The 24,968-nt window shown below is 40.4% G+C and overlaps 1 protein-coding gene across 1 annotated transcript in view; it reads left to right on the forward strand.

The window, feature by feature from the left end:
- The first annotated feature begins 8,713 nt into the window (after positions 1–8,713).
- The window catches only part of FBXW8 (F-box and WD repeat domain containing 8), a 29,234-nt gene continuing 12,979 nt past the window's right edge, over positions 8,714–24,968 (forward strand). Inside the window, exons 1-4 of the mRNA XM_009583745.1 lie at positions 8,714–8,778; positions 11,433–11,590; positions 19,262–19,458; positions 20,977–21,186. Of these exons, the coding sequence (XP_009582040.1) occupies positions 8,714–8,778; positions 11,433–11,590; positions 19,262–19,458; positions 20,977–21,186 (630 nt within the window). The remainder of the gene's footprint in view (positions 8,779–11,432; positions 11,591–19,261; positions 19,459–20,976; positions 21,187–24,968) is intronic.

Below are 24,968 nucleotides of genomic sequence, written 5' to 3' on the forward strand. Positions count from 1 at the left end.
CAAGCCCCCCACGCCCCCCCCGATGATAGCTTATGGTATGTCATGGTAAATATCAAACAAGACAGACTTAAAGTTATAACTAAAACTTCCAAGGACATTAGCAGATTGTGGAGGGAAAGACTTCATTATGTGCATTTGATAAGTATTTAGGATAGGTAGATTGAGGAATTTGTTGGGTGTGGGATTTTGGGGTTTTTGTTGTTGTTGTTGTTGTTGTTTGGTTGGGTTTTTTTAAGTCCAAACATAACCCTCCCTTTTCTTTCCCAGCTTATAGTATTGTACTTAATGGCGTTGTGCTTTCAAATTTGTCATAAAAGTGTAATGAATCTGGTGATCAATAACTAGCTGTTGCATTCTTTCAGTACTGAAGAAGTAATTTAATAGCTGAGGTTAACAGAAGTCAATTTTCTTCTCAGTATAAATATCAATTATCTGTTACATTTAATGATTATATCTCCAGTTTCGCAAACACTTATGTGCTTAGCTTTACATGTGAATAATCATAGATTATAGCGAGACTTGCCGTGTACATAAAGCTAAACAGGCGTGTGACTGCAAGACTTGAGAAGTTGGTGATGATCTTAAAGCTAATTTTGTGTGTGGCATTTCCTGGGGTTTTCTAAGCAGTGGCTTGTGGCGTCATTTACCTTTCTTTCTTCTATCGTCAGGTTGCTGCATTGGAGAAAAACAGGGCCACTCAGTTTTTAGCAGGTTTTTTGATGTCTGACTTTGGGGAGCAGCTGCAACCCTCTGGCTCTGCTCGGTCAGGCAGCCAGGCATTACACTCTGTCTTTATAGCTGGAAACTGTGGCAGTGCATAACAGCTGCTCCCTGGTTTCAGGAGGTTCAGCCCAGGATCTTGGGAGATCAGAGAATGGTTATAAAAATTAAAAAAGGGGTGAAGAGAGAGGTTCTTCACCAGAAATGCTGGGCCTGTTGTGTATTTGAGGTCTTGCAGCAAGCCTGGAAAAAATCGTATTTGATTTGAACCTTTGCTGTGATAGACCTGATCTAGCGTGCTTCATTATACTGCTTCAAACTCTGCTGGAAAGGGGAATAATTTTTATTTAGTTGCTGTAGACCTTTTTTTAATCTTTCAGAAAAGTAATTTGTACAGGTTGTGGGCAGAGTGACTTAAAACAGCAGCTACAAGTATAATACATAGAGGCATCGTTTGCCTGAACTGCTTCAGGAGCGGATCGCTTTGTTAACTTTGTGTAAGGGAGCAAAGACAAACTATACAGGGTTAGCTCTCCCTTAGAGAAATGTACCTATTTCATGAACTCTCTTCTATTTTCTCCACGCTGCTGCCAAAGCTCAAGCCAGAAGATGGCAGAATATCAAGGATTGATTAAGTGCAACCTGAGCTGCGAGTTGAAGGTGGCTGCTAGCAGCTCCTCTTTCTCAGAGCGCCTTGCATTTACTGGCTGACATCAGATAATTCAATCTGGCCTGCATGCAGAGCATCTTGTGTTTATCATTAAAATTTCATCCCAGTGGTTACGATGCTTGTTTTTTGGGTCAGACCTTGAATCCCTTTTCATTTGAGACAGTGGTGTTTGTGGTTACCTCACTCCCAATCAATGTTGTATTCGCCAGCCTTTCTACAGTTACATGTCTCGAAGGATCTTCTTTAAAGGGATGTTGTTCTCCCCCCTCTCCATATTCAATTCAAATGTAGTTTCTTCTTTAAGTCAGAGTTTACTTAAAGCAATTATACGTCTGCTCGCTTGGCTTTTATAAACTACTACTGATGATTAGGTTCACTGTACCTAATACTGTCGTATGTTCAGTTTCAATACAGAATGCCTGGATTTCTTCACCTTCTGTTAATAAAATGTTAAACAAATCTCTCTCTCTTTTTCTTTTTTTTTTTAAGCAAGCACATGTTCAGACAGTAAAATTGATACTTTTTCTTTCTTTGCAGTGTTCACAGCCACACTGATGGGCGTTTGTAGTCAGAGGTTAGGTCCTCCTGGAGATGCTAGTCTCAGAGCATGCATCTGGTCCTTGTTTGAACTGTGTTGTCATTACACAGTGGATCCTGTGGTGTAACATGTCTGTAACATGTTGTGAGATTGTTTTGCTGTCTGACCAGCTCTGTGTGAAATACTTAACCTGTGGCTGTCCTTGAAACTGTGTGGTAGACTTGCCTTGTGTCGGTGGTGATCATCTTACCTCACAACTGGCCCTGTAAAACCACACCAAGTCTGCTGTGAGTCAGGGTGATGTTTTATTGTGCACTGTGTTAACTTTTTTATGCTTGTGGAAAGGGCACTGTGGCTTCACTGCTGCTATTTGTAGCTCTGAAAGCTTCCCAAATTAAAATAAACAAAAGAGATCCAGAGTCAGACCACCCTTTCAATGACCCAGAAATATGAAGGTATCTGATGCTTTTTCGTTCTTCAATTTTCTTTGACTGAAGGAGGAGTGGTAGACTGTTAGTTAAAAGCTTGCATAAATGGAGATTTAAGGGCATACCTCTGTGTGCCATGGAGACCAGTCTAGCAGATGCTGCGTGGAGTCCTGTACCCCTTACAGACTCGGCTGGGAATCAGCCTTTGGTTCTACTCTTTACATTTTAACTTCAGAGGTTTTCCTCCTTCCCCCAGTAAGTACTATCTTCTTTCCTAGTGATTTTATTTTCTTAAGTTAGGGCTAGTGAGATTCATGTGCTCTGAGGGCCTCAATAAATTTGCAGATTAACACTTCCTCCCCTTTCAGGGTGGAGCACACCTGGCACAGATGGTATTTCTCCAAGTGATGCTTGATAAAGGCAATGAGAAGTGAAAGAACAACTTTCTAAATATCCTGTGTGGTAAGAGGAATCATCTGTTTTGGAGGTAGTGATATGTTTTGATTGTCTCATACTGAGAAATTAAATGCACTGAAACAATTTTCATACAGTTGTCTTCATTCTGAAGGAGTCTTATGGGAGTTACAGCTTAAACACTGCAGCACTTTTGAACAATTTGGGCCTTTCAGTTTAAGTCATTATGAGCAACATACAGACATATAAGTAGCTGCTACTATATGGTAGATTTCTTTGTTCTCTACCATTACCTCCCACTCTGCTTTCCTCTTGCTCAAAGGTGACCTGCAAATGACTTTTTAAAAAAATGGGCTTGCCACTCTTTTTAGTTTCATAATGATGTGTGAAACTAGCCCGAAAGGCTTGAAAACACTTTTCTGCACTTCTTAAAACTTCATGTCAACTCTCATCTAATTTGTTTTTTTTGCTATAGGGCTTGTGGGCTATTCTCAAGGTATTTATTATTAGCTCTTGCATCTTAATTCAGTGTGCAGACCTGAGGAAACCAAAATATTAATTAGTAATGAAAATGAATAAAAGTTAACAAACCGAACTCTTAAACAGCCTGAATAAGCCCCTGTCTTATTTAATTGCTTAAATTTCACTTGTATAATGGCACAATTTTGATAGGTTTCTCCCTTCCCTCCCAGTGACTGAGAGCCTGGATGTAAAACAAAGCAGTAAGGCAGAAGGTAAAAATACTTGCCTTTTTCCTTCAACCTTCCCCAAACCCTTTGTGTTCTCTTCACTCATTCTCATCATTGTTAAGAAGTAATCAGTGTCAGACCTTCTTCTCTTTCAAGTGAGTCACCTTTAGGAGGGCTGAAAACAGGATGACATCATGAGTTCAGAGGGGTCGGATGACAAACTACAGGAGTTAGGTAAGGTTGTGTTAAGTGACAAACACATTGGCTTCTCTGTCATCTTGTGAAAAAGAGCCTTTCAGGTGAAACCAATAGTAGAAGCTTGATACTGACTCTTTGTGAAAGCTGCTTTTCCAGCCGGCCTGACCATTATGCTATTGGTTTACCTATAGGTTTTGCTGGATGCAGAGGAACGCATTGCTGCAGAGAGATGTGCTGTGTGCGTAGTGATGCCCAGGATTGTGAAGTCACGGTAGTTGCTTTTGAGCTAGTAAAGCCTGGTTTTCTACTGAGGCCAGACAAACCCATCCTTTTTCTAGTAAACTTTTTGAACATTTCATTTTTACTGTTCTTACAACCTACCAGCCGCTGGACTGTTGCCATCGGTGCCTAGAGTTCAGGTGATACTTTCCCTCTCTGCTGTTTGCAGTGTGTTGCAGTTTGTGTGCCTTCCAACATGCAAACATATCGATTTACATCGTCTTCAGATGGTGTTTTCTCACCTGTATCTGAAACTGGAGCCATTGTTGTATTTCTTGCATTATGTGTTTGTCCTTTGTGAAATAATAGGGCTGATGGAGCCAGATCCTTCCCAAATTGCATCATGATTCGTCTTGAAGTCTCTTGAAAAAGATAATTTTTTTTTTTTTCCTGCCATGGCAGTAGCCTTTGTCAGTACCCGCAGAAATACGTTTCCTTGGTCAGAGCAGCTGGTTTAATTAATGAACCTGGGCTCATGCAAATGACTGGAACCTTGATGTAAATGATGGGAGATTCTTGGCCTTAAAAAAGAAATTACTAGAGACAGTTTGGCTTTCTCTAACTTCTGCTTTTGTAAGTGTTCGTTAAAATGTTTTGCCTACCATATAACCCTTTGGCTTTTTTCTGTTCCCTTGGTATGATATTTGCATGCACTTAAAATTAATAAGAAAGTGAGGCACACAGAAGTACTTAGGATGGCGAAATGTTAATTTTGTTACAGATAACAATGATAAACTGCAGAAGAACTGCACGCTATCTCCAGCAGCTTAACCCGCTTTCTAGAGCTACGATTTCCTAAATGAGGCCTTAAGAATGAAGGTGTAAGCTTTCCGCAGCTCAGTTTCTGTGAGTGTGGTCCGCAGATGGACATGGGTTGAGGAATTAGAAAGTCAAGTTCCCAACAGAAGAGTTTGGGAACTGATTGTAGGGATGCTCAGAATGTATTTCCTACATGTGAAATCTTAAAGTGATTCCAGATCTGTTTTGGTACAAGTTAGTCACTTTTTTTCATAGCTGCACTCGTATATCAAGCAACCCAAAATAATGTTTGGTTGGAATCAAGGACATTACTTTTCTATTTCATGTTCTTCTGTCAATGTTAGGATTGTTTCAAATGCTGGTTTTGGTTTACCCCCATCTATTTTTTTTCTTGTATTTTATGGTGTAGCTTTCTGCCACGCTATGTAATAGCAGAAAATTTTCTCTTTTCTGTTTCATTTGTATTTCATTTTTTTATCGTCATTGTGTTCTTTCTGCCATATAAAGTAGTTCTTTACTCCATTGTTGCTACTAGACTGTTTTTCCTGATTCCTTCCCTTAAGGAGTCCCTTAGCCAAGCTACCTGTCAGTTATATATGTGGTGGCAAAACCAATGTCTCTAAATAGCTGTAAATGAGAACACAGGAAGGCTTGGGAACTTTTACCTCTTTCATCCCACCTTACTCTCTGAGGCATCTAACACTGTGGTAAATGTATCTAAGCTCTCCATTATCCCTCACTTAAGAGAAAAGTTGAGGTCTGAACATTGAGTATAAAGATGGTAGTAGAATCCATTTAATTTCAGTATTGTGTGTTGCGATTGAAGTATCTTCCAACTTGCAGTGTTTTTGATGAAGAGGTTTTTTGAAATTGAACATTGTGAGTTACCACTGTCTTACTTGAGCCTTATAGAGAAGATGAAGCGTAGGAGCAATTTGAACCAACTTACAAAGGTGTTTGAACTTGGGTTTGCATGTTTAATTGGGCCTTATTCCTAAGCCTACTGAGGGGGTCTCTGACTTAATTAACCACATGAAGGACTGGTTAGTTGCTTTTGGTGGAATAACGATGAAAGGTCTGGGATGCTTGTTGCAGCAAGACAATGCAAAATACTCATTATTTTACTTGCTTATCAACAGGCATCCATTTAAACAGAGCTATAGCTAGAGATTGTTACTTGAGCAAAATTCCTACTGACTTCAATAAAATGCATTGACATTGTAAGGACTTCATAATAAGATCTTTTGAGTATTAACAGATGGTCACTGACTGCCTGAAACAAAGTTGTTGGGGTTTTTTTGTTTTGTTGATCACCGCAGGTATCTGGAAACTGAACAGACTTTGCCTTCTGGAAATCAAACCTGACTGTGAAACAAAGGGGGTTTTTTTTCTCCTTCCTTTTTATTTTCTTGCTACAAATTCTTTAGAGAAAATATGGAAAATGTAAACTGATTTCTGAAGTGTCTTATCAAAAGTCTTTGGTGTTCAGACCAACTTAGTGTAGTAAGACTTGCCCTGGAGCAGTGTGCTTGAGGCAGCCTACAAAATGGACTGACACCAGCATCCTGTTTCAACAGAAACCCAGCGACAGTCTAGTTGACCTGCTTGCTTGAAGTGAAATTCTGCAGTGCCAGCAGTAAGCCAGGAAGGAAAGCAGTTTGTCTTTGCTGCTGCCATGGACTGAATGAGTAGAGTCTCAACTGTTTTGAAAATGTTCCTGTTAACAGTTTTTCTTTTGTGTATTTGTCAGTTTATATATTAGTTGCAGTTGTACTTTGCACAAACACTAATTAGACAGCCATCAACACTCAGGGCCAAAGGCTTACTAACAATGCAACTGTGATAGCAGTGTCTTAATTGGTTGAGTATAATTGTCATTAGGCAACGATAAAGACATCTGGGGCTCTGGAGAGAGATCAGCCTCCCCCTCCTCCTCTTCCCCAAATTTGTTCTGGCTATTGCTATCCAACACAGTTGAGCTTTTTCAGATGAGATTCTGTGTTTTGACCAGTTTCCTGATGTTTTTCTCCTTATGAAATCATCTGCCTCTTCAGCACCACTTCATTAGAGCGGTGCCCAGCCTCCATCTCTGCTTCCTCCCACATGTGCTCTGCACTTCACCACCTGCTTCCCAGCCATCGTGGGACATCAGCAGCTTTTAACCCCCAGCTCCTTCTCCTTCAGTCTTCTGCTTTCACTCATGTGAGAGGGCATGAGGAAATTGTTCATCTCATTATGACATTACTGCCAATAAAAAGTAGTTGAAATGCTTTTGATTAGTGAGTAGGTATTTTTATTACAGTACATTTGTAGATACCATATGAATTTAATTTTTTTCAGTTTCTCTATACCATATGCATTCCACCTATTGTTGCTCCGTTTCAGCAAGTCTTTTATGCGTATCTGTAAAGCTTAAGCTGAATTTGCAGACTAATTTTTACAGATGTATACATATCTGTCCAGAATTACAGAGCTGGATGTCAAGGAGAAGTATAGTTAGAAAAATATAGCTCTTGTCTTTCTCCTGCTGCTACTTCTTGTGTATACACTGAAATGTTCAGAAGAACAAGAGCAAAGTGAAATGTAAGTCCATCAAAAAAGCTGAGTTACTTGGGTGGAGAGTCTCTAGTGAACACTAAGAGAAGGACGACTGTCTGGTGAATAGGGAGAGAAGCACGCAGACCCAGAGCTGAGAGCCAGGCACTGTGTGGATGAAACACCTTGGAAGGCATCAGGGCAAGGGGGTATCCGGGGTTGTAAGCAACAGTCTTTTTCTTGTTGATCCCTGTTGTGCTCGGGAAAGCAAGACTTTGAACAGCCTTTCTAAACGAAGTAAATCACGTATGGTCTCTAATGTGTGGTATTTGTAGGTTTTGGTGGTGTGGTTTTTTGGTTCCTCCGCCTGCCCCCCCCCCCGCAAGTGGCTTATATTACATATTGGAGTATTTACCTGCCACTGCAATAATCATCTCATTATACCCACCAGGGGAAAAAAGCAGCAGCTGAATGCTGTTGGTATTATAGCAAATAGAATGTATTCGTTGTTATACAGAAAGGTGTTGGGTTGGGGGTTTTTTTCACTCCAGCAGAAAGCTATGTGAGCCTTTCATAGCCATCTTGATAGAAAAATCAGTAACTGAATGAGTTTGGAGGACTATGCCTGTTCTGGGGCAGAAGACTTAAATCTAGGGTTCTTTCATTCAGTAGCTGGTAATTCAAACTAAATTTTCATGTCAAAGTGTAAAAGTTGTTGTGGTAGGAAATGAATAGGAATACTGAAATTATCTAGAAATAGTTTCTGTAAAGTGCAGCGTGTTCTCTTCAGCCATCTATATTGATATAGCAGATTTGCCCATTATCTGCAATAAAGCAGCCTTTTTATTTTTTACAGCAAGGCAATGCTTTAATAGTTTAAAAGCCTTTTGTTGTGGTTACAAATTGAAAGTGTGTTGCTCTTTACAACAGCATTAAAAGCGGGGAGTTGAACCATTAAATTTTTTAGTTCTGAATTGGATTCATCTGTGTTTGAAATTCTTCCAGTTCAGTTCTGGTACAGGCCCAGTGTATGCTGGAAATGGACATGTGGTGGTGATGGCCACTGGAGCGTGTTGTCAGCTGAGGAGGTGGTTTATATCTTCCATTTCCCCATGCTGGTTCCCTGGCCAGACCTAGACCTCCACTTATGTTTCCAGTGTGGTCTTGTAACATCTCTCCAAATCCTTTAGGTTTGCCGCATGGGACTGATTTGCTGTCATCATGCGCTGGGAAGGATGAGAGTGGTGTTGCTGAGTGAGAGATGGGGGTAGGAGGGATACGGGAGGGATGGGGGCAAAGATGCTTTACTGCCTTCCTCCCTCCTCTTCCTGATGAATGTAAAGTGCTTGTCCTATCTTGCAGTGCACTGGTGGGATGTCTGGACAGACACACATGAACGCAGGGTTTGGTGGGCGCTTGCAGGGTTCTCCTGGCACATACAGTGCTCCCCGTTCTCTGTCATGACAGAACTGGAATGACCACTATGGCCAGGATCGTCTTAGGGATTGTTCCGCAGTATCTGTCTGAACCCACTAGAGCGTACCTGAGGTACACGTAACAAGCTCTTGTATACAACAAGTCCTTGCTAGGGGTGGGAGAGCAGCACCACTTCATGGCATATAAGTGAAAGCTCTTCAGCATGTACCTATCCGTCACTGGGGAGGAAGGGGGTGAGGATGAGGAGGCTGCAGAGTGGTCTGATGTAGAGCCTACCAAGCAGAGACAGTTCCTGCGTTTAACAGGTCCCAGCACAAACACATTAGAATTTGAGTCAAATTTATTTCAAACTGATAGTCAGAAACGCTTGGTGGTTCTGTTCCAGTTTGAGCTTAGCTGTACAGGTAGTTCAGGTTCTTCTTCAAGAAGAAAGAATGGTTCAAACTAAATTTTGACTAGGTTGAATTCTCAGAAAAAATTAAAGCACTTACTGTGGCACTGTGATGTTGGATCTTTAATTCTAAGATTGCGGTCCATGTTACTTTTTTATGGACAGTAGCGTGTCTTGAGCCCCGGATCACTTGTGTTGCATTCTACGTAGAAAAAACAGAAGCAGTGCGCTCAGAGAATTAGCCAGCCCCGTGTCTCTTCTCTATTCCTGTCATTCTGTTTTCTCCATCTATTAGTCTTTCTTTATACATTCCTAGACTGGACTACATGAGAGTATGTATATGCACTAGGAGGAGATGCTGTTCTTCCTTGCTCATTTAGGGATGGAAATTAATACTCTGTCACTTAGTTCTGTCAATTCTACCAGTATTTTATATCTCCCTTAAAACTCACTTTTTAGGGTCACATAGTGACAAGAGAATTTTGGCTTCCCCCTTGAGAATAATCTGCTACTCTTTGCAGGTAGGAGAAGTTTGAAAACATGACCCCAACCAACCCGGACATAAAGGGAAACAAAAAGCAGCTCAAAATTAAAATGCTTCCAAAATGTTATGTGTGTCTTGTTGAATGGCACTGCAACAGATCTGTGCAATTGCCTGTCCCATTGTGTTTTATCTTCAAATTTTGAAATATATCTGAAATGAGCACTTTTCAGATTTGTAAAGTGAAGATGTTTGTTGTGGACTAATCTGGACTGCTTGTTCAGTCCAATGTGAAACGTTTAGCTTTGCTTTGGGGAAGCTTCTTTCTTGATCTATTCTTTTTAAATAGTGCTGCTGTAAATTGGAAATGAAAGCAAGATTCATAGAGGGATTTGGGCCTCATTTGCAGAAGGAGGAAAAGAGAGAAGTGCTATTCCGCCCTAGTCTCTCATTTTCTTCTGCCTTACTGTGTAAAGCGCGGAAGAGGAAGCCAGGTGACAAGGACACAGTTCTCTCTTCCCGATTCAGTGCAGAGAATTGATGTGCATCTCTTTCTGCTTGACAGATTTCACCATCCCCTCAGGCACTTTAATTAGTCGTATAAAGTGGAGCATTTTCACTCAGAGATGTTGGAAGTAATCTGCTCCAGGGTACCTGTGGTCCCGTTGCATGGTACTCCCCGAAGACCTGGGTAACCTGAGTCGAAGTTTAGAATCTTCTAAACCTTTATTAAGCACCTTCTTTCACCTCCTTTGTAAATAACTATTTTCTTATTTTCCTCAGATTTATAACACAATAGACCTTTGAGGCTTAGAAGAATCATTCTTTTGAAATATTTTTCCTCCAAAACTCAGGATATAAAAACAAAGCTGGCCAAGCAGGAGGCACCCTTCATTTTCCAAGAGAATCCAAGCCTTGGGTATGGCAGAGGGAGACATCTGAGACTGTTTGACAGTGTTAATTGTCACAGTTCTGAAAAAACGTGTCTTAAATATTGAACTGTTCCAAATAACTATTGAACTGTGTTCTTTGACCAGTTGTAGAGGGAGCTTCTCCTCTACTTTGCCTGCAGTGTTTTTTTCTTTAATAGTATGTTGTGTTCCACAGCATAGATGGCACAGAACACTTTGTGTGTTGCTTGCTGTCTTACAACCTTCGTTCTTTCAGATATATTCAGTATTATCTGAGAAGTTTAGTTCTATTATTTTTTTATTTTCTTATTGGCAAACTATATAGTTTGATTTTAAACTATAGTTTTTCTGATGTTTCAGTGAGAGAGCCTTCTGCGAAGAAGGCAGCGCTGCCTTAATTCTAAAGACAACACTTAATTGTATTAATAAATTAGTCTTCAGAGATGTAGGCAAATCTGATCAGTTGATGAGGCATTAAGAAGTTTCTTTTTATAATGAGCAGTAAGCTGGATGGGTGTACATGTGTGCGTGCTTGTAGGTATGTACATAATGCTCTGATTAAATAGACTTTCCTTGGCACAACCATAATCACAAATTTTTAAAGACTGAAAGGAAACAGTTTGAAGTTTTGCTGTGATGTAATTTAGACTCGTTACTGATTCCCTTTTTTTCCCCATGAGCCTGGGTCTCCTTGCATTCTATATGTAAAGCTAATATCGATAGTTGGTAACCTGTGGTAGCTCAGTCATGTCATTCTTATAGCTTCAATATACCTGCCTGTCTTAGTAGACTTGATGCTGCATTCGGTAAATGTGAATAAAATGAGCAAAGTTGATGGGCTTGTACACCGAGTGCGTAAACAGGAGGAGAATCAGTCTACGAGCTGTAAAAGGCGTTGGGCTTTAAGACACTTCTTTCTTCCTCCCTTCTGCAGCTACCTCTTTTCAGATGTTTTGGGATGAATAATAGCCTTCTTTTCCAGATATACATCAGGAGAAGTGAGGTTGTGGGACACTCGCACCTGGGACTACACAGCCCCCATTCTGGAACCAGTGCATGGTCCTGGTGATGCTGGACCTCAGCCACATGTCTCCTTTGTGAGGATAAACAGCTCTCTGGCTGTAGCAGCTTATGAGGACGGTAAGTAACCACAACTCTCCTCCCTATTTAAAAAAAAAAAAAGGCTTTACAAAAATGAAGCAGCTGTGCTCAGCTTTTTGTGTGTCTGTAATCCTGTATATACACACACACGCACACTCTTGCTTTTATGTGAGAAAGTTGGCCAATAACCCTAAATGCATTACGAGGCATTGGAACATAGCACCCATTAAAACTGATGTTTAATTCCTACTGGAACTGCTACACAAAGCTTGAGTGCCAGGCTGTAGTCCAGCCAAACTATCTTAAGCAAATAACTTGTTTTGCTATAAAAATATTAAATACTCTTCCACCAGCCTTCTCTGTCCAAAACTCCCTTGGGGTGCTGTGAGGGCTTTGTTATGGGAATACTGGTAAACTTGCATGTCTGATTAATCTGCATCCTCTCTTGCGCTTGGCATAGTATATGGATGCACATTTTCTTAACTGAGGTATTGGTTTGCAATGGTGGGTTATTATATACTTTGATATAGAGAAATAGAAACTGTGGCCTAATATTTAATGACACTGTAATAAAATCCTGGTTATATGCATTGTTTTAAGTATACTTAAATGTTTATATAATGGGCAATGAGAGCCAGAGACCAACCATATATCTACTGGATGTGGGAACGGCAATTTAAAAAGTCAGACAGAACTCAGTTCCTGTAATCTTTCTTTAAAATGTATGATTTGACACTTAAAAACCTCTCCTCAGGTATGAATAAAGAGTATTTTTGAAGTTACGGAACTTTGTACACTAATATCTTTGATCCTGGCATTTCTGCATGTGGAAACAAAACCAAAGATGGGTAATCCAAACAAAATCTCTAACCCATATATTTTATTTTAGAAGTAAATTAAATGCTTTATATGTGAAAACAACTGTTCTAAGATGATCAACATCCTTAGCTGTTTTTCTAACATGGATCGTGCTAGAACGGTTTTCTGTGGCTAAAAATTGTTGATAGGCAACATTTTCTGACAACAGCAAGTCTGGTATTACAGAATACTTATTAGTATTATTTACTCAAGTCATAGGCAATTATAACACAGTGATAGTTTTAAGTGTTGGCTCTCTGTCCAGTGTGCCAAACAATGACTAGCAGAGGGTCTTTTGTTTGTTTTTTAGTCTCCCACTGACTAATTTAATAATTTGTCTAGGTTTTTTTTTCTGTCATATTCCTTGTTGTCAGTCCTGTGTATGCTGTGACTAAACTAGTTTGCATAAAGCTCGGCGTCTTTTATTCTTTTGGGTAGAAATTTTAATGGGCTCTGTGATATGGCAGTTACTCTGATTTGAGAAGCCTGGTCAGAATAGATTAGTTTCTATGTGAATAGGGAATTATAAAGACTGATTTTAGAAATGTTTACTAACTGGAATCGGAAAGTGTGTATTTACAGTTTGGTGGAGAGAATTATTTTAAACTTAGGGAGGGGGAGGACGACTTTGAAGATAATGTGTTTGATTGTTCTTTGTTGTACTTTTCCAGCTCCCTTTTCTCTTTGTTTGTAAGTTTGACTAACACAGAGAAACCATCTGCTAGTGTTGGAGGTGGTGCTGTCAGGCAAAGAGTCTAGACTTCTCTGTCGAATCCCTGGCTAGCAGTCTCGTTCAGATAACATCAGTTTCTCCCAGTTCAACAGAGCTCATGCAGCGATGTCCTTGGCATCTGATCACAGGGAAGAACTAACAGGCAGATTCTGCTCACGCCGTGCCTGCCTTACAGCGCTGTTTTGCTGGTTTGGTAGTAGCAAACGCTTCCCAAGGCATGTGAAAAATAGCGAGGAAAAAGATTTGTCTTACTGGGATGCCTGCATCCAAAGTGAATTGTAACTCCATGATGGCACTAAAGAAAAATTGGATTGTGACTTCTGGTGAATGTTTCCAATGGTGTCAGCCTCCGAGAAACAAGCTGCAAGGAGAGGTAAATGAGAGAAAAATGTATGGGGAGAAAATGAAGTTCCCTCCGCCCATGCCAATGCTCAGTGGGGGCACTGTATGTACACCTGGGGCAACGGGACTTGGCAACTTGATCCACAGTTGTGATTTTTGAATTCCAACCCACTGGCCTCATATTTCTTCTGCCTTGTTTCCTATTGTCAGCACTGGCAGCCCTCCAGTTTGATTTTACCACTAATTGTGTTGCACGTTACCGAATTGAAATGAATCAAATCAAAATGCTTTTCCTGGAGCATTAGATAAAGCAGGCGAGGGTTCTGGGTAATGAGCAGATGCTGCTAATGCAGGGACAGTAGAGGCCTTGCCAGGACTCCATCTGCTCCATGCTTGCCTGACTTTGGCTGTGAGCCACAGCTTTTGGGAAACAGCAGTCTACTTTAGCCATCACCCTCCCCCCTGCCCTCCGGAGTCTCTTCGTTTGACTGTTTGAAAACAATGTGCTGCAATGAGAGAACATACTTTTTTTTAAATGTTGTGCTTCATACTCGTGTAGGCATGGCGGGGAGATGCCACGCTGCCCCCATTCGTGGTAGTACTTTGAGATCCGTTGGGAGGAGTTAGTGGTACTTCACAAGTAGCAAAGTAGCAACATGGAGCAAAGGAAGGTGGTTTCTGCAGGGATCAGAAGTGCTCTTGCTTGTTGACAGGCTCCAGGAAGGGAATTTTGGCAGCGCTACTTTCTGGGACTGGAAATCTGCTGTCTTGTCCGTTCGGATGCCCTTAAAGCTGCTTGCGGGTGTTCTCCCTTCTATACCCTCTTTGCAAAGACAGAAGTGAAGTCATGTGTTCGGAGTCTTCCCCTAAGTGCCAGGACATGCTGTAAGACAGCAAGAGCAGGGAAACAGGCTGGCTCGAATACAGGAAAAAGTTTTTGAAGAAAACCACATGTAGCATGCAGTAGTGTATTTATTCCCATCAGATAAGTACAGGTGGCTGTGGATGCAAAACTCTTGGTTTGGGTAAATGGTGTGGGATTTCACATCACAGTCAGGGAAGTCTGCCTCTTGAGTCCCCAGGTTGGGAACGAAATACAGACTTTCTCGTCTGTGCCTTTTCTGAGGGGACTGTACAGGGATGGTGTCATTTGGAAATAAAAAAAAGATAAAACCATGTTTGGTGGAAACTGTGGTAATGTAACATAAAGGCACGACTCTTATGACTGAGGTCTAGTCTCTCGCTGTTTAGTACGGTAAGTAGCTTGCTGTACCCGCTGGAAGTTGGGAAACGGCATTGCTGTGAAAATAAAATGTAAAATTTTAGTTAATAAACACCAAGCATCTGCTAAGGTCAAGCTGGCTGTGTGTTGGTGGTCCCTCCGACTGGAAATGTTTTTGGGAGAAACTCAAAATTCAAGATAAGCAGCTTTGAGACTTCAGCCTGGTGCTCCTTTCCACCTGTGTGTTTTGTTAACTGTCTGTACTTCATAGAAGTATGATGTTGTCTGAAAATTAAAAGGAAATAAATTAATGTTCCCAGCTTTGATGAAAAAATTACATGTAAGAAGTGTTTTCAAAAGGTGAAAAAGAATTTTATTTTGTTTAAATCAAGATAGGAAGTGGCCAGACTGCGACCCACAAACAGGAAAAACGTCATGTAGATGATGTGAATTAAGCAGCTTCCGGCCTTTCCACACAACTGTGTTTAGAAGCTGAAGTGAATGAGCATGAAGACCGTGAGCACGTCCAGATTCCCTGCTCTAGCATATGCAAAATTCTGTCTTTGCTTTTATTTTTTGCAGGTAATGCACATGTAGATCGCTCTGTATCTTTTCTAAAGCTGACAGCAACTGCTAGCCGTATCGTCTTAATGTGGAAGAGCTGATGTAATGGGTCATTAGGATCTGAGCGTAGCATCTTCTGCAGCAAAACGCAGCCCTCCCTCCACCGAGTCCAAGGGTTTGCTGTTGGCAGGTAGCACCTGCGGGCAGCTGTCCTCTGCTGTGGCTAGCTCTTAGAAGGAGCTGTGACATGCTGTATTACACTGGCGAACACCGCCAGTATAATATTTACAAATGTGATGTCACGTTTTTTGCCTCTGCGTTTATGCTGCCTTTCCCTGTTACAGGATTGGAGTGTTTTATATGAAAACAGATACTTTTTTTTCGTGGCAAAAGTGTTGCCTTTTATACCAGAGACACCTATGTGAAAACAGATGTAAAACCAGCTGCTTTCGCAGGATGTCTTTTGTGTTTCCAGCGGCGAAGAGGGGAATATACTAGAGACAGGCACTGTTCAATGGACAACAGCTTCCAGCCATTTACCTTTGATATAGCAAGAGATGTGTAAGACCAGCTGATGCTTTCTAAAATTGGGAGTACAGGCAGGATCAGCAGTGCTCTGTGTAAGGCACAATAGACTCATAGTTAAATGTTTTATCCAAATACCTTCCAATCTAGCGTGAATTGCAATAAATGGACCTTTCATCAGGCCACATTTCAGCAATGTATTGGATTTGAAGTTACAAACCTAAATTCTTTGTACAATCTGGGCCAAACTGATAAACAAGAAGACTGGTACAGTGGTTGTAATGTCAAGTGTCAGGAATTACACCATCTTCATCAACTTCTTGCACTTAACTTGTTTCCTTGAGCCAAGATTAAATATAAGCAAGCTGTAAAGTCTAAATCAGTTTGAGGAGTTATTGTTAGATTTCAATTGGAGTAATCACAATTGTGGTGCAGATTTTAGCATGCTGTGAAAGTGTTGCTTATAATTTTGATTTAATGACTTTCTAACACTTTTAAGATTACAGTATTTAAAAAAAAAAAAAAAGATACTGTATGCTTGCAACCTTAACTTCACCTTAGCAAAGATATTGCTTTGGAAATGAAGTTCTGGTCACTGCTGGAGGCAGGAAGATAGACTATGTTAAGTAGTGATCTCATCTGCACTGGTAAATCTTACGCCTAATTTTTTTTATGTTGCCATACTAATAACTTTAACTGTAATGGTGGCTTTTTTTTGCTCTTACACAAACATGATTGACTGTTGCAAAGGCTTGCACGCTAATAAATACATTTTGCTGTTTCTGCAATGAAATACAGAATATTCTGAGTAGCACTTTTAGACCTAATAATAGCTTTACCTATTGATAAATACAGTGGAGTGTTTGCTTTTCTCTGTAAAACTTGAGCATGTTCTCCTGCTGTCATGCATGAATGCATACACCTGTTTTGGCAATAGTGTATTTCCACAGAAGGTCCTTGCATGCACTGATTGACGCTTCTGACTGGTAGCAAGTAACAGATGATGGGGGATGTACATACAGAAGCGTACACTCTTTTGGAGGAGGGGAGAAGCAAGGGGGACAAGCAATGCTTTTGCGAAAAAATAATTGTTCATCCTAATGAAAGAAAGTAGTATTTCTGTTGCTCTTTACGTTCCTTTTCAACTCTCCTTTTTACTGCTTATGTTGTGCTTTTTCATTAAACAGATGATAACTTGTGACCTTACAAGTCACTTGTGTCTTTGATACTGCCGGGGATGTTTTCACACCGTATTGTGCATCAGGTGTTGCACACACTGTATTTGCCTGATAAAATTTTTAGATATTTTGAACAGATTTTGCTATTGAACATCTGGTAAAAAAAAAAAAAGTACCTGTCTCAAACTGGTGGTACTATTGCATGAGCCATTTTTGCTGTCTTCTCTCTTTGTGATGTTTGAGATGCAGTAATAATAATAGTGGCTTTGTTGCCCAAATTTGGAGAGCAGAACTCTGAATTCTGGGTTTTCCAATTTGCAGCATGGTCAGAAGAGGTTTGTTTGACTTGAATATTTTTTTTGTATTTTGCAGAATTTTCATACGTTAATACAGTGAAATGCTCATCACAAAGCTGTGTAAACAAAAGACTTCACTGAAAGCAAATCATCTTCCTTTTCCCCTTCACAAAAGTGGTCTTTAATTGGGATAAATATTCTGCAAAAAAAAGTTGAAAATACTCCTGCCCAGAGGAGCTTGCAATATTCATCGTCTAATGAAAAAGTCCAGTTCTAACATCCGTGATCTGATACCACTGCAATCTTTTCTCATTGATGTTTGTTTGTTGGCTTGTTCAAATCAGCTGTCCTGGAGATGAGACTTCACCCGTTCCCTTTGTTTTAGTTTGGAGCCGAGGACTCGCTGTGAAGGCACAAAAGTGCTTCGCGTGGGGCAGACCAAGCTGCAGAGGGAATTGTAGCCTGTGCTGTCCATTTGTATTTGTTAACTTGTTTTAAGCGTAAGTGTGTGTGATGTGAACTAGCATTCTGCTTTTCAAAACCAGTTCAGCAGTTATTTACCTTTCAAGCAATTAACATAATTACCATTATGCTAAGAAGTAATTTTGGGAAGTTCTGCTCTGAGCCCTTATGACTCCATCGGGACAGTTTTAGTCGGGACTTATCTTTTTGATGGAAGCCTAATTGCAGTTTTGGCTTTGTGTAAACAAACAGAGGCAGCTAATTGTTTAGGCAAATAGCAGATTAATTTAAATATGCATCCCTAATAAAACAAAAATGGTCCCCATTATGGTACTCATTCCCATGGCGAGGAATATAAATATTCAGTGGGAGTGCCATTAGACAGGGATCTTAAGGATTATCTGCATTATTTCACATGGGTAGCACTTTCCAGATACCAAATAATCTTTACAAAAGCAAACATAAATCAATTTAAACTCATTTAGATACCATTTCACTATGTGCATTTTCATTACCACACTCTTGCTTCACCTCCTTTGGGACATGGGAGGAGTGTTTGCAAACTGGCATTGGTGCCCGTCCACAGCTGTCTGTCAGAGCTTTTATGTCTCCTTCTGAAGGAATAGCTACCATTAATCATTTCATCATTAATGGCTATACTCAAGTAGAAGGAAGGCTTCTCCAGCCCTGTCTATCACGTCTGAAGATTGCTTCTCCGTTAATTCACTGCAAAGGTGGCCCAGAAGTCTCCAATTCCGTCTGGCCCTTCTGTTCTGTAATACACTCCTGATTGCTTCAGTTTGCTCTTATTCAGATTACTGCTTTAATGTACCAAGCTTTTAAATAGAGTATCGGTGATCTATGCCGGGAAAAATGCAATTGCAAATGTATTGTCTTTTGACTTATACTCCTGTGTTTTTGGGGGTTTGTATTCTTTAGCTTTCTGAAAGCATTGAACTCTTTTGCATTTTCTGTTTTTCCAGAGCATCAGGGTTGGGAGCTTTGCTGCTGGTTGTAAACTGTTAAGAATGGTATTAAAATCCCTGGCCTGATTGCTGTGTGCAGAGCTTCAGATTCTTTACTTTAAAACTTTTCTGTGTGCAGCAGAGTGACTTAAATTTGACTGTGGGTTCTTCCTCGCTATTTTTAGTGGCAATTGAGGACGAGTATATAGTAGAATAAAAATTTAGGCATCTGTTTAAGTCTGATCTCCTCCAAATGTGGAAAAGTGAGAGAATTCAAGCAGTGTTCCACAAGGCAGATAACAATGTTATCTAAAAGTAAAAAATCAGGGATTACTTAGAGAGCAATGAGCCTCTAATGCCAAAGTCCATAATTTTGGGAAGTTTCCTCTGAACCTGTTATGTGGTGCTATGCACTGTCCTGAAGTTCTGCTTTCCTGCCCTGCAGTCTCTTTTCTGTATGTTAACCTTTTCCGTTAGAATGCTTATAAGCTTACATTTTTAAACGATCTTTTAAAGTTTTGTTAAATTCTAAAGTAAAGCATAGTGTTTACTTTTTTGTGTACAGGAACCGTTAGTGTGTGGAGCCTGATGTTCGGGCGGGAGCCAATCCACCGTTACCAGCATAATCAGAGGATACAGGCTTTAGCTCTTGGTTCAGAGGGTGCAACGGTAGCAACGGCATCTGGCTTCGAGGTCAAAGTGGAAAGCCCTAATGACAGAGGATTCTGGCAAACTACAGAAACATTTGAAATCCAGAAATTGGTGAGTCTCCAGGCTACTCAGCTTCATTCCAGGAGCTCCTGATCCATTGATTATTTTTGGTACGGTTAAGAGGGATCTTATAAAAATCTTACAAGAGTGTTGCCTGAACTAGGTAACGGCATTATCAGCTAGAGGCTGTGATTTTGAAGCAGGTTAATGGATGAGCCTTTCATCACTGAAGAGCAAGGGTGAAATGCTGGCTTAAGCTACAAGTGCAAATGAATAGAAGTCCATATGGTGCAGGAGGTTGGCTGTTTTTAATTATTTTTTTGTCAACATCAAACTAAGTTGGCTCATTTTGTAAATCAGTTTTCTCGCGTAGAATTGGAGCTAAAACTCAAGGTCTCATTCCAGATCAACGCTATCTGATTAATTCTGAGGCAGGATATTGCAGACGAGCTAATAGTATCACTTGTGAAGCTGTAACTAGTTGTGCAGCTTCTTTAGGTTGCACCTTCTGTCACTGAAGTTTTGAGACTATTTTAATTAAAAATCAAAAGCTGTCCTATTCTCTGAAGTTTTATTACGTCTCAGAGTATCAACATTTTTTTGAAAGGGGAAGGAGGTTCGTTAGGAATAAATTGAGTCTTGCAGTTTCTTTCCTATTGCAAGAAGCTACTGTGCAGCTAATGGGTATAAAGTTGTGATTTAAACCACTCCTGATTAATCCCCTCTTTCAAAGCTAAGTCAATCTTACAATACTTAAAATGTTTGGGGATTTTAGTTATTTTTAAGAGATTTCCCAATAAAAATGTTAAAACACCACCACCTGCTCCATTGTAGTTGGATCCATTTTACTCTTGCATCTTGCTTGCTGTGAAATGTCAGTTTGCCACATGTGAAAGGCAGACACTCAGGACACCACACTCTATTCTAAGGTTGGATTAGAAATCAGCTGTGCTGTTAAGGAGTTTAAACCCTTCCCGTGGTGAGACTTTTCAGCAACGTCTTAACCATTTACTGAAATGGGAAGAGCAATGTCATTCTGGTCTTGTGACAGAAGATAGGGGAGCTGATACTTGGACTGTCCTAGAGTCATGTGATGACTTTTCTGTTGATTTAGGGTACATACACATCATTTCAGGGTAAGCATCAAGTATTCAAGTTAGCTGCATGAATGTGGTGCCTCTTCTGGAGCACCGTATTCACATTCTAGCCACGGTATTTGCTTTGTGTGCTTTAACCTTATGGCTTTCTGTCCGTCATCTGAGTGAGTCCGTTAAGTCTTGCTCCTCTCTTTGATGTGACATTTGGTGTGTTCTGTTGTAATGTGTTCTGATTAGTTTTTCAAATGGGCTTATTCTAAAGACCGTGAGCTAGATTTCATTGTAGGAGCTAAACTTGCAAAAGTTCAGAAGTAAAATTGATACTTGGTCTTTGTCTGAAATTAATCCATAATTGGGATGATTCAAGATAGTTGATAACTACATGACAGTAGTTTGTTCAGTTTAGCGTGTGGCAGTAGTCATCTAAAAGAATTTTTGGCTGTAATAAAAATTAAGAGTCTGCTCTTTTTAGGTCAACTTCCTTAATCTGGTTCCAGATGTTACGGGGAGTCCAGTGACAGTAGCAGCTGCAGAAGACATTGTCTATCTCCTGAAAGCAGAAGATCCTGGCAAAATCCTCCATTCTGTCTATGGTCAGCCTGTCACATGTCTCGACGTGTCTGCTCATGAAGCAGCCTTTGGGGTCAAAACCTTTGGCTGGTTATTGAATGAGCCCAACCAGGTATCTAAATGTTTGTTTGTTTGGGTTTTTTTATACCCTCATAATTTTTATACCTTCATAATTAACAAAGGAAAAAAGAGTTCATGCTACTGACCATTTCCTTCTCTGCTATTCAGCTTTTGACAGTAGAGGGAAGACATTTTTTAATGCAAAAATCTGATGCTTCTATTAGTTTTCTTCCAGTGGGCTGAAGTAAGGGATTATTGTTCAGCTAACTGGGTTCACTGTAAGTACTTTGTGTTCTCTGCTCGTCAGTGAGTCCCAGCTTATTCAGCTGTATGCTGCGTCAGTGGTCCTCTAGGGGGAACTCGTCTCAAACACCCCCCCAAAAGCTACAACCCGCCCCCCCTCCAAAAGCCAAAACATCCCTCAGCCTTTCTGATGAGCAGCGTGTCAAGCCCTGTACATGCAAATGTGCAGTCTTAGGAGGACGCTTCTTTTTTTTGTGCACTTGAGTATTTGAACTAAGTTACTTCTAATTTGGTGAGAATGGTGTGGCCGTTGTAGTAAAGGAAGCCAAATGATAATCATAGGTTTGAAGCCCCCTGTGACACAGTCTGTTTCTTTTATCAGCGCATCTTAGCAGTGGCAGGGTAGATCAAAACCAGACTGTTTCTGTAACCCTGCTGAAGACTCACGGCTGAGGCATGCTTTTAATGCAGCTATTCTCAAATTCCTCTGCTTGCAGCAGGGACTATTTTGGGCTTGCAGACCCATATAGCATAAATAATTGTATTTTGGGGGGGCTCAGAATCCTACCTGAGATCCCAGGTAGCTGGTGGCAGCAGCCTGCTCCTGGACACAGCCCCACTCCAGGGCAGGGACCAAGCTGCAGAAAGACCTGTTTCCAGGTGCCTTGAGAAGAGTTTCTGTCCCTTTCCTGCATCTTGCCTAACTTTCCCATTCCCTAATTTCATTCCATTTTTTTGTGGCTATACTTCAGGCAAGTGAAGGGCTATCAGCAAAGAGGGAAGGAGAGTCCTTCAGACAGGTGGAGAAAGAAGCAGGAGTTGAGCAACCAGATGAAAAGAGCTGTGGTCTGTAGTGTACAAATGTTTTCTTTGGCAAGCGACTAGAACAGGAAAGCTTTATTTAGGACTACCTCTGTGTTAGGAATAAATGTGTCCAGCTGCATCTAATTTCCCCTTAAAATTCACGTTCACTAGGGAAATGCTGAGGCCACCATAAATACCTCTAGGGTTGAGAGATGCTGTGAGGCCATGCTGTCTTTATTAATTCCTTTGCTGTCCTAATCCAATTCTTTTCCCTACAAAAAAGGTTAGAAGGTAAAATTGCCTCATTCAGGGGCATTACATCGGTGATCACCTTTGTGCCTCGTAAAGGAATAGAGAAATCTACTTAGGCCCCCGAGCGTCACTCCGTAAAGCCGGACATATTTCCTAATTTAGTTCTGAAGTATTTGGCATTTGATGGCAGATTGTATTAAGCAGTGCATCAGCGCGCATCCTAATCAGGGAGATGGGACTGAAGTCGTCCAGACGGCTGGGGTGTGTTTGACAAGGACGCTTGCTTGGCATTGCCGCACCAGCTGACATCACGCCGGAAATTAATTACTAATGTCTATTATGATAATTATTTGCCTCGCACAGACGTGAAGGGACTTCGCATTGGCTGATTACACTGGTCACAAGTTGACAATCTGTCTTTAGGAGAGCTTTTGGTCTCAGAAACGTAATGATGAAGAATTCCAGCCCCGTTTGCTGCTGGCTGTGTTGCTGTAGTGGGAAAGCTGTGTTTCTTCTCAGTTTGGGGGTTTCTTTGTTTTTCCTGGGGGATATCTTTTTCTTTTAGGAGAAGCTCACAGTCCTTATGCTACTGCCTAGTAACCTGCTTCCTGATGAAAATATAGTTAGGGAAACCATCTTTTTCCCCTCTCTCTTTTTTAATCATTGTCTAATTTTAATGAAATTTGACAGCAGAGTAGAGATCTGAGGCATGAATTTTGTAGGAACTTTTATGTCGGAGAGGAGAGAAACATCAAATCTGTGGCATAGACTTGCCTACTGCTAGATGACAGACATCCATGCAGGAGAGAGGGGAGAATATAAATGCTTCATCTCTGAGTTCAACTCTCACTTCATTAAGTCTGAGGCAACCCAAGTATGATCCTGTTTCTTGAAAGTTCATCTGTTTAGTGCTCCTGGAGCTCTTTGTTTTATGTTAAGCTAAGAGAAATTTCTTTAGTAAGGGTTATTTCAACTGTATTAACTCAATGTGGAATGTACTATTTTCCTTGAATTCCAAATTCTTGAAATACTGAGTTCTATGTTCCCATCTGGGCTCATACATGGCTAATAATATAGACCAGATAATGAACCACAGGGAAAACCCTAACCCTGCCTTTCCCTTTCAAGCTAAAGTGGTGCTCATGACATCCAGTGGACAAGTCTTGAAGGATGGTGTCTGGCAAATAACATATTACCCCTCTGTCATGCAGTTGGGAGACCCGTGATCTCGATGCTGCAGCAGCATCACAAAACCTTGGCATTAACATGTTTGAATTTTGAGTTTGAGCACTGTATGTAATATTAAATCCACAGATTTAAACTAGAGCTGGCTTTGGTCCTCTTCATGTCAGGATGTAGACCTCTTAAACAGGTAGTACTATAACTGTCAGGATTAACATCATCTGATTTCTGATGCAATTATCTCGCTGATTGTAGGATCTGATTGAAGCTTTTCTCATAGTTGGTATATTTATAAGCTTCCCTGAATGGACCGTCTGCTGTCAAGTCAGTCTGGTCTCCTCCTGTAGCTTCAGGTGAGCTCTCTCCTGCTTGTGGATTATTTCTGTGAAATTTATAGGTGCTTTATTCTCTTGGGGAGGGGAAAAAAACCCCAAACCCAACTTTCTCCTGTATTTAAAATTTAGTTGAAATTTTTTAACGTATTCAACAGTTCTTGGTGATAGAAGATAATCAACATGGGAGGATTTGGGGTTTTTTTCCATCAAAGAAACTTTATATAGCATGCAAGAGAATTTTATTTTAAACTCATGCAGCTGAAGAACTCTTTATGTTATATGCATTATAAGGCGCAGTTCAGAGTATGTCTGTGTTTTTAGTCGCTTTGTGCACAAAATTGAACCATATTTCAGAACAGATAGATGGGGAAGAGAGGAATGAAGAGAGGACAGTAATGATTTTAGAGCCTCCAACTTAGAAACAGAAGGCTAGATGTTGAGATCAGATGTTGGGAGTTGTTTGTTATGCTGTCGCTATTTCATCTGTTTTGAGCTGGTGATTGGCTTGTACTTGATGAATGGCGTTCAACATCACCTGTCTCTTCTCATCAGCGATTGAAATACTGCCTAGTTTTGCTCCTGTATTTAATGTTTGCACAGAGTTCTTCAACTGCTTGCTAATGTGAGTGTATCCAGTAGAATTAACCACTTGAAATGGATGTTATGAACTAATAGTAAGTGAAAAACAAATTTTAAATGATCCTTTAAATTGAACTTCCTACTCTACAGTCTCTCTTGGATGACGTATTTAGGTCATAGCTGCTTTACATAAGCCATTACATCTTTCTTGCACCTTATTTTAACTAAAATCCTCCTCTTTGTTGACTGGTAAGCTTGCATTGTCTTTTCTGGTGTTGTAATGACTTCACATTTTTTTATCTTGATTTTTCTTGTTTAAAAAATGTGGGGGTTTTTCAGTTTTGTTAACCACTGTGGCCCTTGTAAATAGTCCAGTTTTCAATAAATTGATCTTTATGAATTCTTATTTTCATACCAGTAGAAGGGCAGGTCTTACTGG

Source organism: Fulmarus glacialis, unplaced genomic scaffold, assembly GCF_000690835.1.
Source record: "Fulmarus glacialis isolate BGI_N327 unplaced genomic scaffold, ASM69083v1 scaffold17368, whole genome shotgun sequence".
NCBI classification, from domain to species: Eukaryota; Metazoa; Chordata; class Aves; order Procellariiformes; family Procellariidae; genus Fulmarus; species Fulmarus glacialis.